The following is a 12,779-nucleotide window of genomic DNA, read 5'->3' on the forward strand; positions in this document are numbered from 1 at the left end:
GCTACCACTCCAGGCCCATCCTGTGGAAGTCTTGCCATTAACTATTTATGCCTCCAGTGGCCCTCATTTCAAATAAGATTACATTGAAGTTGTGGGGAGGACCTGGTTTGGGGAGCACGTTCTTCAAGCCTGTGTATTCCACTGCAATATTTTGCTTTGTAGAACTAAATGCTACTTTCACTGGTACTGCCTGGGCTTCCAGTTAGAGTGGAACAGTTCCCACTGCAGCAGACACTGCATGCAGAAAAAGGCCCAGGACTAACCTCTCCATGGCCGGGCTCATAGCAGACTCCCTCATACATTAAAACCAATCCACAGGGGCCCAGTGCCGTGGCCTAGCAGCTGAAGTCCTCACCCTGAATGCACAGGGATCCCATATGGGCGCTGGTTCTAATCCCGGCAGCTCCACTTCCCATCCAGCTCCCTGGAGGAGGTTCCAGGTTCCTGGCTTCGGATCAGCGCAGCACCGGCCGTTGCGGCTCACTTGGGGAGTGAATCATCGGATGGAAGATCTTCCTGTCTGTCTCTCCTCCTCTCTGTATTTCCACCTTTCCAATAAAAATAAATAAATCTTTTAAAAAAAAAATCCACAGAAGTTGCCAAGAGAAAAAAAGAAAATAAAGGGAGAAAGGGACGTTCTGTGTTGATAGGTTGAAAACGGAGCCTGGGAATCAAGAGATGCCTACTGTGAAGGATGAGAGAGGAAGCAACAGCCAGAGCCGTCTGCTCAAAGCAACCTTTCTGTTCTATTCCCTGAAACTTGAGGACAGACCCAGGTGTAGCTGCTAGACAGCCTCTCAGAGGGGACAGAGATTCATTCCAGTGCCTCCGGGAAACCTGCCCTCAACCTCACCCCAGCAAAGCAGAAGCGAGTAGAAGCATCAGCCATGCCTGCCCAGGCTATCTCTGTACTGTTCACAGTGTGCGTTGGAGCAACAGCGTCTACCAGCCAGGGCATCCCACACTCACAGGCTACAACGTAAAGCAGTGCTCACAAACTCAGCCACTCACAGGGAGTTAGGACTAGCAGATCAGGTGGGGACCGGAGCAGACCGGAACCCTTCCAGGTAAATGGGAAGCAACCTTGAACTCCAGGTGATTGTGCTCATAAAACACTAGGTGACTGTTGCCATAAATACTCCTGTATTTCTTGGTCTTCATTGTTTAATCAAACTTTGAGATGTGGATTTTTTAAATAAAATTCCCAATGAGAAGGGCTGTCAGGCAGTTAAAATTAAAAGGAAAAAAAAGTGGAAGCCACCTGCACGTGTGTGCCCGCGTACACACACACACACACACACACACACACACACACATAGTCTATGGCAGAACTGCGGTGCATAAACTCATACAGGTAAACTGAACCAAGAACAGGCAGGTCTACATACCCATGATTAGGCCCAAGCATACCAGAACACAACCTTCCTCCCTCCATTTAGGCTGGGCAGGGATAATGCGTCTTCCACCTCAATTCTGGTTTTGCCCAGGTCCTTTCCAAATATTCACAGCAAGATCACACTTCATAGCAGGGGCGGAGAGCTTTTGTCCACCAAACGCCATTTGGATGTTTGTAGCCTCATTTGTGGGTCATTTCAAGTCATCTGCTTTAAAATGAGTGCCTCATAGACATGCTGAGTGCCAGGTCCCATCTGCAGTCACCGTGGCTGGGCACCCCAGAGGAGGCTGGCTGTGTACCACCCCGGAGAAAGCCAAAGTTGGCAAGCCTGGTTGGTGGCACTTTTTCACTTCAGTCCAACTGGGGCTATTGGATCAGTATCCTCCTTCCAGGCCCCCGAAATGTCTTGATCCTCTCAGAAAGATCATGGTTAAGATTCTGTCTAGACCTTCCCAAGCTAAGCCCAATTTCCTATCTTGAAGAGAAAGGTGAGGTCATATCCCAACTTGGCTCAAAACACGTGCATATTAAAGTTTCTTGTCCTTCAAGGTAGCCTTAAGTCGAGGCATCAAGCTCAGTGAGCACAGGAGGCCGAAGTGGGCTTCATCTGCTTAGCTCCTGGTTCAATGAACATCCTACCCAACAACAGCCTTCATTCACAGGGCTGTTAGAATTAAATGTGATACTGGCATGTGGGGGATGGGTGGCCAGGTACTGTGGCGTAGCACTCTAAGCCTCTGCCTGTGATGCCAGCGTCCCATATGGTCACCAGTTCATGTCTTATCTGCACCAATTCTGATTCAGCTCCCTACTTACGGCCTGGAAAAGCAGAAGATGCTGGCTGAAGTCCTTTGGGCCCCTGCACCCTCATAGGAGATATGGAAGAAGATCCTGGCTCCTGGTTCCCAGCTTTGAAATGGCTCAACTCTGGCCATTGTGGCTATTTGGGGAGTGAACCTATGAATGGGAGATTTTGCTCTGTCTCTCCATTTCTCTATATCACTCTTTCAAATAAAACTAAAACCTGATACTAAGAGAAAACACTTACAACAATCACTTAGTAAATAATAACAGGAAGTCAGCATGCTCTCACCTTAAATGTATATATTCATACATACATACTCTACAACAGATCCCAGCACCAACAAATCTTAAACCAGCTCAGTATAATTTTAGGCCGCATGAGGTCAGAAAATTAAATCCCTTGTATACCAAGAAGCATGATCTTTTCTTTTTTTCAATTTATTTCTTTATTTGTGTGCTTCTTTTATTAATGGAAAGTCAGATATACCGAGAGGAGGAGAGACAGAGAGGAAGCTCTTCCATCCGTTGATTCACTCATCAGGCAGCTGCAACAGCCGGAGCTGAGGCAATATGAAGCCAGGAGCCCAGAGCCCCCTCCAGCTCTCCCACACGGGTGCAGAGTCCCAAGGTCTTGGGCCATCCTCAACTACTTTCCCAGGCCACAAGCAGGGAGCTGGATGGGAAGCTGACCACCGGGGGTTCCAGCACGTCCCGGGACTTTAGCCACCAGGCTACCATGCCAGGCCCACATACATGATCGTTTCAATTTTCCTATTTCTTCCAAGACTCGGTACTTCACACCTCCAACACACTGACACAAACACTTGAACTTCCAGAAGTCGTTCTGAAGCAAGCATGACTGAAAACCATGTCCACTGTTTGCCTTTGGCTGTGTTTATCTGTCACAGTTTCCCTCTCCACTTACAGTCGTTTATCAAATTTTCTCCCCCCAATCCCCAATATGCATGCGACTGAGTTTTTAAAACATGAGTTAATTTCAACGAGAATGGTTAAGTCAGTGGTACGGGTGGTGGCAAAAAAAAAAAAAAAAGCTTCAAGTTTGGGAAACGTGACCCTAGATGGTCAAGGGAACAAGGCCAGACCTTGACTCTGTTTCTGGCCCTGGGAGCGTTGGACTTCTCTGGTCTGAAGCAGATGGGGGCAGCCAGCAGCAGGGAGGTGGGCATATGGCTGAAGGTCACAGCGACTGCGCCTTCTACGAAACCCCTGGACTTCCTAGCAAGGATGCCCTCTGGGTTCCACACAAAGCCTGTGCTGTGGAAGCTCCTTAGTGTCACAAGCCTTCACCTCCTGGACAGGCCCGCCCTGGTGGTGGGCCCTGAACTGCAGCCTATCTTCCCACGGAAGGGTCGCCCCTCTGCGGTGACTTGAGGTTGGCTCTTGGTGGTGGCTTGCGACCCAGGGGTGCCCAGGAGTCCCCAGCAAGGACCGCTCAAGAGCAGGGCACCTTAACGCCGTAGTGCTGGATCCCGCGACTACCCACCAATTTACTGCTATTGGACGAGGTGGCAGGCCGCTCCTTTCCTGGTGGCGCTCTGGTTCAGCCTCCAAAACACCAGGGGAGGGGCTTCCAACCAGCCGGGGTTCCCCCTAACGAGGTTTTAATGAGGGGAGTGTGCGGCTGGCCTTTGTGGAGAAGCCCTAGGAGAAGGCGGCCTGGCTGGACCCTAGGTGACGAGGTCACTTCCTCTCCCTCCCCGTCCCGATCCCCGAGCGACTGCGAATCCAGTGGAGAGTCAGCTGCGGCTGTCAGCCAGGGCACCCACGGTGCCCGCGCCACCCTGGTCCAACTCTGAGCTGCTGCAGGAGAAGCAGGAGCTCCATGCAACAATGCAAACACGCTCATTACCATCTCCTCAATATGCATGAAGAAAACGCGCCGCGCTGGCCGGCCACGTCCCCCGGCTCAAGCCTGGACAACCAATAAGGCGACATATTCATCTCCCGAGATGGATGAGGAGGGGTGTCGGGGAGGCAGCCCCCCCCGGGGGGGGGGCTCAGAGAGAGGAGACACAGATCCTGGAGAGGTTTGGAAGAGAGAAGATGCGCCCAGAGGAGACTCAGGGAGGGAGACAGGGGAAGGCTTAGGATGAGAGCCAGGAAAAAAAAGCCACACGAGTGCGGGCCGCGACGTGGGCGCTCTCAGAGCCTGGGAGCTGGAAAGGCAAACATAAAATAAAGGCGAGGGAGGGCGCAGTGGAGTGAACCAGAGAGCGCTCCAAAGGAAAAGTACGCAACTGAACGAGTGAGGAAAACGAATGACCTAGAAATCAAATACGCAGAAAGTGTGAGCCAGAGAGAAAAACAAAGACAGCCAGGGGAGCGAAGTCAAGTGGGGGAAAGACCGATCCCAGAGAGGTAAAGAAAAATAAAACCATTCGGCTCCATCCAAAGCCAGGTTTTCGAACCAGGCCACGATGCTGGGCGCTGCCAAGCAAGAGCTCCCTCGGAGACGCGGTGCCGTGGGCCGAGTTCGGGAGAGGCAGAGCGAGTGGGATGAGCTCAGCGCGCAGCGGCCCGCCTCACGCCCCTCCGGGGGTCGCCCGGTCTGCTCCTATGAGGACGCCTGGGCCGGGCCCCGGGACCAGCCCCACCCTTCATGGCCCCTGTTTGCCGTTGCCACTCGGGCTGTCGAGGTCTCCCGTGCCTAAAACGATTGTGGTAAAGTTGTCCCCCAAAGTTTGCCAGTCGCTTCTCCGGATCCAGAGAAAAGCCTCCGAGGCCCTGGCTGCTTGGAGGGAGCGGTAGCACGATCCGGGGCGGCGCTGGAAGTCCCTGGCCCGCGCCTCCTGGGATGCTCTGAGTCCAGATCCCCGGCCAAATAGGAATCGCTCCCGGTGAGGACGGCGGGCTACGACTGGAGAGTGCGAGCTGCTGTCAGCCAAGTGAGGAAGAGAGAGAGAGAAAGAGAGAGAGAGAGAAAGGAAAAAATATTCTCAGCTCAATTTAAGTCTCATGGAAAGGGCTTACAACTGTAATTAAATCATTAAATTCTTGTCTACGCTTCACAGAGCGGAGAGAAATTAACTTCCCACCAACCTCATTTTCTATTTGAACATGAAATAATGATTTTCTGCCCGTCTAATTACAAAGCCAACATCTGATCAAGCCAGCATCCAGAGGGGATTATCGCATGCACGAGTATTAGACCTCATTACCAGCTTGAGTGCAAAATTATTACATCTTGTAATTGGATGGTGAGATTTATATACAGATCGGCCCGGTTTCTGTAAGATTGTAATTACAAGCTTCGTTGGTTAGCTACTTATCAGAACTTTGCAGGAAAACAAAACAAATGACTGAGGAAAACGAGCATTTCATTAACCTGTAACCCGAGCGCGGGGTGGGGGGGGAGGGAGCGGTGGGAGCGCGCGCAGTGGCGTCTGCAGGAAGCGAAGGGATCGCCAATGGCACCGCGGCCCCGGGACTAGGGGCCTGCGGGGAAGAACCCAGACCTGCCTCAGCGGGGAGACCCAGGGCTGCAGCGGCTTCCCCGACGACAAGGACGCGCGCACCACTTGGGGTTGGCAGGAGAAGGGGTTCTAAGGCGGCCTGGTGGCTCGGAGTTGGTGAGCAGTGCGCAGCGCAGCCACCGATCTCGGCGGGCCCCGCAGGCCCTGGGCACACGTCGGGCAGCTGCTGTGGGGGCGCGTCGGAGCGCGCGGTAGCGTGTGCTTCGCGTACGCTACAGGCATCCTTTCCATCCGCTTCCCGCGACCTGGGCCACACTGAAAGTAGTGCCCGGCAGCGAGTTGTCCGACGCGCTTCGCGCGCTGGGAATGTAGGAAAAAGACAACACGCTGAGAAGCTATGATGTTTGGCACGTTCCTGCGCGCCTGCCTTTTCCAAACCAAATTTCCCGTGCACCTGCTACTGTTTCATTCTGACCTAATCTCCTGGATTAAAACTCCCCGAAAAGGTTCAGCTGCCCAGCAACCCACCCATTCAATTTTGAGCCGGACTTCACAGCTCGGGTGGAGTCGGGGGACCCTAGCGCCACGTCGAGGTATAGCTTCCTGGGACACAGAGTCCAGAGGTGGGGGTCAAGCGAATCTCCAGGCCCGGCCAGGGCTGTTAACCCGTTGGAACGGAAGGCAGCCAGGAGGCCGCTTCTGCTTGGGGCCTCGGGTGCCAGGAGGGATCTAATTAAGCGAGACATTTCGGTCGGCTTCTGGATCTGCGGCTTCACCCTCAGAGCCACGAACTCCCCTCCCAGGGCTCCTCCCAGGGCGAGACAGGTTCCTGACCCCTTGAACCCTCGAGGTTCTCCTTGCTGCTGTCCGCAGGTAGACGCGGCCAGGTTGATACCCAGCTAATACGGAAGGAGCATCCACCAAGTTCGTTTTTTTTTTTTTCCTTCTAGAACAGCTGAATTAACTATGGGCGTTCCTGCCTTCCCCAGCGTGCACTGTTGCTCCCCACCCCTCCGCCTGGTGCCACCACTTGGTGCCAACTCCAGGACTTGTCAAGGCTCTAAGTCTTCATCTAGAAAACACTTCGGGATTCATGACGTTCCATTTCGCACCTCCATGATTGTTCGCAAGGATATGAACCCAACATCCCTTCTCGAATACTCTTTGAAAGGTTTAACCGGAAACGAAATCAGGCGCTGGGGATATTTGTCAAGGCCATAGCACCCCTGACCTCTGGTGTGAGGTTTCAGCGAGGGCCAGTTCCAGAGACCCGGCTGGGGCGCGCGGGGGGGGGGGGGGGGGGAGGGCGGCCTGGGGAAGCAGCTCAGACGTGAACAGGGAAGACTCGGATTCTTCGCCACACACGCCACCCCTAACCCCCTTTTCGCCGCCAACCTAAACTTCCTCGTCCCCAAACCTTTCTTCACTTTTCTTCCCTGTTCTCACAGCGTGCACACCTATGGGTGCCAGCGGCCTCGAGCCAAAGCAGGCAAGAGGCGGGTGGAGGGGGTGGGGTCAAAACACGGTGTCGAAGCCTGGGACCCAAGAATCTTTTTTATTCCCGGGACTGGGCGTCTCCGAAGCTGCTGTAGTGACCATTGACACGCGGGGCCGGGACCCACCACGTCCTGCACTGCGGTGGAATTTGCATTCGATTCCTGGATCCATCCCTGCCAGGAGGCCCCTTTCCGCTCCCGAGCCTGGGACGCGTTCTTTTCTCAGAGGAATCCCCGCCCGCGGGTCGTCCCCGGAGCGCACCCCGCCGCGGGCCTGGCCCGCGCGTGGATCACGATGCGGCCTAAAGTGCTTAGCCCCAAGCCTCCGTGGGGCTCCTGGAAGCGCCGCTGCGGCGCTGGGCTGCCCCGACTCCCCGGTGAAGGTGGGTGCCCGGAGACTCGGAGTCCAGGCTTGATTTAGGAAATCTCCCACCGTTAACACTAGGAAAAAAAAAAAAAAGCTAAGCCTCTCACTGCCCCCTCCCCGCCGACCACCGGAGGGTTCTTGTGGGAAGAAGGTGGCCAGGAGCCAGGAAAAGGGTAACAAAACGAAGGATGTGTGCAGAGCAAAAACACCCATACAGAAACTTGTCCAAGCGCTCTTAGAAAGTTCTGGGGCCTCCCTAGGCCACACCCATGAAGGGCTACCTTTGGGGCTTGAATCCAGCCCACCTCGGTACTGGCGCGTCTCCAGTGGTTAATTCCAGGGTTTGGGCTCCCAGACTAGGGGGTGCGCCGCACCCGCCGAGAGGGGCAGCGAGGCAACCTCTAAAGCCACGATTAGGATTCCATTCCCTTCTCTCCCGTCCAGCCCGCGCCAACTCTCTCTCTCTCTCTCTCTCTCTCTCTCTCTCTCTCTCTCTCTTCCCTTCCCTTCCCTTCCCTTCCCTTCCCTTCCCCCCAGCTCCCTCCTGCGCCAACTGTGGCGGCGAGTCTAGAGTTTCAAGCAAAAAAGGGGCTCCCGGTACCCCGAAGTCTGTCTTAGCCAAGGGTTCTGTCCCTACCCAGTCCCCGGCCCAGTACCAAGGGGCGGCGGGGAGGGGCGACCTGACCCCACACTCACCCGCCGGGCCGCGCCTCCCTCTCCCCCTGCCGGCGCCGGCAGCAGGGGGCGGGAAAGGCCGGGGAGCGCCCGGGCTCCCGCCCGCCCCCAGCCCCGCTCCGCCCCGCGCGTCTTCGCGGGGGTGGGCGGCCTCGCCCGCCAGGCGCCCTGGCGATTGGCGACTCGGGGTGGAGACGCGAAGAAAAGTCGAATAAGAGGGCGCGACGTCAGACCTGAGATTTGGGGAAGGGCGAGGGAGGGGGCGGCAGGGCGGAGAGGGACACCCGGACAAGGCTTCGGACACACACACACACACACACACACTACGTAGCACCCTAAGTGTCCCCCAACTTCGGGCCGCCTTTGGCCTAGTGCACAGAAGCTTGGGGAGGCTTAGGGAGGGCTGGAGGTGGGCGTCTTGTGGGAGAAAAGAGATTTTAAAAGATGGGAGAGAGGAACACGTGAAAGGGACAGCAAGGGGAGCGACTGCGATCGTGGGGCAAGGAGAGGGGTGTGAGGGAAAAGGAAAGAAGAGTTTTCTTAGAGTTCGGGAGAGCGAAAGAGCCCGGAGGAGCGGAAGCGGGGGGGGGGGGGGAGAGGAGCGCTAGGAGGGGAGGGGAGGGGAGAGGAAGGGCGCAAAGGGGGGTGAAAACTAGAGGAGGGCGAAGGAAGCGAGGCGCGTCGCTCCTGGGGAGAGGAGGGCAGTGCGGAGCCGGGCGCGGGCAGAGGCGGCTCGGGCCGCCGAGAGGAGGGAGCGCGGCGCAAGAGGAGGGGCTTGCGGCCCCGTAGAAATGTCAATCAGAGCCCGGAGCCCCGGGAATCTCCGCCAATCTGTTCGGACCTGACCTGGCTCCTCGCCGCTGCCGAGCAGATCGATAGGCGAACGCGGAGCGCAGCGCAGCGCGGCCCCAGCCCGGCCCAACCCCCGATGCGCGCCGGAGCCCGCGGGCGGCGCTGAGCAGGGCGGCCCCGGAGGCCGGGCCCCCTCTCTGTCCGTGCCCCGCGGGCCACCATGTCCTTCCCTCAGCTCGGATACCAGTACATCCGCCCGCTCTACCCGCCCGAGCGCCCGGGAGCTGCCGCTGCCGCTGCCGCGGCCGGCGGCGGCAGTGGTGGCGGCGGTGGCGGCGGCGGCGCGGGGGCCCGGGGTGGCCCGAGCGCCGGAGCCTCGGAACTGGCCGCCTCCGGCTCCCTCTCCAACGTGCTCTCGTCCGTGTATGGAGCGCCCTACGCCGCGGCCGCTGCGGCGGCAGCCGCCGCCCAAGGCTACGGCGCCTTCCTGCCCTACGCTACGGAGCTGCCCATCTTCCCGCAACTGGTAAGAGCCCAGGGAGCCAGGGAAGGCGGGTTGGAGCTGGGGCGCCGGGCAAGCCGAGTGCGCGGGAGTGGACTGGTCGCGGCCGGCCCCGGAGGGTGGAGGTGACGCTGCCGGTTGGGCTCACCGCTTTGCCTCGGCGCGCGTCCCTTTTCCTCTCCGTGTGCGTACAGGGCGCGCAGTACGAGCTGAAGGACAGTCCCGGAGTGCAACACCCGGCCGCAGCCGCCGCGTTTCCGCACCCGCACCCCGCCTTCTACCCGTACGGCCAGTATCAGTTCGGGGACCCGTCCCGTCCCAAGAACGCCACCCGGGAGAGCACCAGCACGCTCAAGGCCTGGCTCAACGAGCACCGCAAGAACCCCTACCCCACCAAGGGCGAGAAGATCATGCTGGCCATCATCACCAAGATGACCCTCACCCAGGTGTCCACCTGGTTCGCCAACGCGCGCCGGCGCCTCAAGAAGGAGAACAAGATGACGTGGGCGCCCCGCAGTCGCACGGACGAGGAGGGCAACGCGTACGGGAGCGAGCGCGAAGAGGAGGACGAGGAGGAGGACGAGGAAGACAGCAAACGCGAGCTGGAGCTGGAGGAGGAGGAGCTCGGGGGGGAGGAGGAGGACACGGGGGGCGAGGGCCTGGCGGAGGACGACGAAGACGAGGAGATCGACTTGGAGAACTTGGACGGCGCGTCGGCCGGGCCTGAGTTGGCCCTGGCTGGGGCTGCGCGCAGGGACGGCGATCTCGGCCTGGGGCCCATTTCGGATTCCAAAAACAGCGACTCGGAAGACGGCTCCGAGGGTCTGGAGGACCGGCCCCTAGCGGTTCTGAGTCTGGCCCCGGCGCCGCCGCTGGTGGCCACGGCTCCGCCGTCCCCACCCTTGCCCCACTCCGGCCTGGACTCCTGCGCTCCGGCTCCGGCGCCTGCCTCCGCCCTGCAGAAGCCCAAGATCTGGTCCCTGGCCGAGACCGCCACAAGTCCGGACAACCCGCGCCGCTCGCCTCCCGGCGCTGGAGGTTCTCCCCCTGGCGCAGCCGTCGCACCCCCGGCCCTTCAGCTCTCCCCGGCGGCCGCTGCGGCGGCAGCGCACAGACTGGTCTCGGCGCCGCTGGGCAAATTCCCTGCTTGGACCAACAGACCGTTCCCGGGCCCGCCGCCTGGTCCACGCCCGCACCCGCTCTCCTTGCTCGGTTCGGGTCCTCCGCACCTGCTGGGACTTCCTGGAGCCGCGGGCCACCCGGCCGCCGCCGCAGCTTTCGCTCGACCCACGGAACCCGAAGGCGGAACAGGTGACTGCAGAGCGTGGGGCGCGAAGGAGGGTGCGGGCTGGGGGGCGGAGGGGGCTGCGACCTAGACCCCGGGAGCGGCGAGCTTGCAGCTCTTGGCAGTGTCCTGATGCTGGAACCGGGCATTCTAAAGGGTCTCTTTCTCCTCCCCCTCACCCTGCCTCCGGCAGATCGCAGTAGTGCCTTGGAAGTGGAGAAGAAGTTACTTAAGACAGCTTTCCAGCCCGTGCCCAGGCGGTAAGAGGCCCCCGGGTTGGCAGGGGAGGGGAGGGTCGCGGATCCACACTTGGCCTATTGCCCCCTCCCCAAGAGGTGCTCGGATGGGACACAGCTCACTCCTCGGTTCCCCCAGTGGACCAGAGACTATCGCACCGGCCTCAGGCCAGGCTCCCCAGGGCAGAAGCCTGGTGCAGCCAACAGGCCCATGGGTCAGAGAGGGGTGCCCACCTCTCTCCATCCCAGGACCTACTATCTGGCACTCACCTCACGATTCAACCCCAACAACTCCTCCAACTTTCCTCTGAGCCCAATTTCTCAGGAGGCCGCCTCCCAGTCCGCAGTCCCAGACTAAGGTGGGGGGTAGGGGCGCTGCGAGTCCTGGGCAACCTCTGCACCCCGAAATCTCACCTTCTTTGCGCCCCACCACCTCTGTCTTGCAGGCCTCAGAACCACTTGGACGCTGCTCTGGTTTTATCGGCTCTCTCCTCCTCCTAGTTTTTTTTTTTTTTAAGAAATTAAAATCGGTGTAATAATTGTAAAAAAAATCGTTCTGTATAGTTACAACTTGTAAGCATGTCCGTGTATTAATTCCTAAAAAAAGGAAAGAGAGAAAGAAAGAACTAAACAAAAGGAAACAAAAATGAAATAAAGCCAGTGGCCTGGAGCCCTCCGCGCTCGCTTCTGTGCCACCTTAGCTGCGGTTGTGAGCTTTGTCTGTTGCGTTGATTTTTGGGGGTGGGGGAGTGAAGTTTCCGTGAGAATTAAGCGTGTCTGACTTGTTTTGTATATACGAAAAAATGTACATATGTGTGAACCAAATTGTACAAGAAAGTATCTATTTTTGGCTAAATAAATGAGCTGTTGCCACTTTGACTATAACCCGCCTCTCTGCCCCCGGACGAATCTGTTTCGTAGGTTCTTTCATGGGTAAGGGAGATTGTGGTTTTATGTATGTATGTATGCATGCATGTATTTATTTATTTATTATATTTATTTTTTCCCCGGTTACCTGATGGATCTCTCTCGAATCAGCCGAAAGGGCTGAGCAGTGCACCAGGACGGTGTGTCCCGGAAACAGCAATGGCGCAGGAGGCGCGCACGCCGCAGGCCTGGGGCGTGCAGAGGAGTATCCCGGGCGCCCGAGCAGACGGGCGGAAGACGCAGGTGGGGCACCGCAAAAGCAGGCGGGTCCGAGCCACTGGTGCCTGGAGCTGATCGCGGGGTCCTGAGACCACAGGAAGGACTTGGGGCAGGACCTGGACGCAGAGGAGTTGGGTCCGGAGGGTCTCATTGCCCCCACGCTGCCGTCTCCAGTTTTGGATAGGCACCGTCGAGGTCTTCCCAGTCTTGGGCATTACAGAAGCCGTGCAAGCCCGACTTCTAGCTCTGCTCCCAAACACACCACAGCCTCCACACTCCTCATAGACGCATGGGTGTGGGCAGTGGGGAGCCTGGGGCACATCCCGTGGCTACTGCGTGACTAGGTCCAATAGAGAGCAGGAGGGCCCGGGGCCCGTCTCCGCGGGTTCTGACATCCCGATACGTTTTTCCTCTGGCTCCGCGAAAAGGGTACCCTGTCAGATACGGACGGACGGCACGCAGCCCGGGTTCAGGTCGAGTCCAGGCCTCTGTCCCTTCCCAGCCGGGATTCCAGCGGGGCCGGAGCAGGACCGGGTGGGCGCACCAGGGGAGGGAGCCGGTAAATTTGGGGCTGGAGCTCCCTCTACAGGACAAAGGGGACTCTGGGCTGCGCCTCGCAGCCTCCGCAGCCCTGCCGGGCCACAGG

The 12,779-nt window shown here is 58.2% G+C and overlaps 1 protein-coding gene and 1 long non-coding RNA gene across 3 annotated transcripts; one reads left to right on the plus strand and one right to left on the minus strand.

Annotated features, from left to right (window-relative positions):
• Positions 1–4,467: 4,467 nt before the first annotated feature.
• Positions 4,468–6,087, minus strand: LOC131482219 (uncharacterized). The gene is made up of 2 exons (XR_009246815.1): positions 5,737–6,087; positions 4,468–5,092 (listed from the first exon to the last, which is right to left on the minus strand). It is a non-coding gene; the product is annotated as an uncharacterized LOC131482219 (long non-coding RNA).
• A 2,731-nt stretch (positions 6,088–8,818) lies between these two features.
• IRX3 (iroquois homeobox 3) lies at positions 8,819–11,872 on the plus strand. Of its 2 annotated transcripts, none has more exons than XM_058674237.1 (4): positions 8,819–9,490; positions 9,661–10,809; positions 10,945–11,011; positions 11,434–11,872. In XM_058674237.1, exons 1-4 carry the CDS (start codon positions 9,185–9,187, stop codon positions 11,502–11,504), a joined length of 1,593 nt encoding a protein of 530 aa, XP_058530220.1. In that variant the 5' UTR covers positions 8,819–9,184; the 3' UTR covers positions 11,505–11,872. The 2 variants fall into 2 exon arrangements, with proteins under 2 accessions (XP_058530220.1, XP_058530219.1); XM_058674236.1 differs by having other exon boundaries at positions 9,661–10,777.
• The last annotated feature ends 907 nt before the right edge of the window (positions 11,873–12,779 follow it).

Source organism: Ochotona princeps, chromosome 16 (assembly GCF_030435755.1).
Source record: "Ochotona princeps isolate mOchPri1 chromosome 16, mOchPri1.hap1, whole genome shotgun sequence".
Classification (NCBI taxonomy): domain Eukaryota; kingdom Metazoa; phylum Chordata; class Mammalia; order Lagomorpha; family Ochotonidae; genus Ochotona; species Ochotona princeps.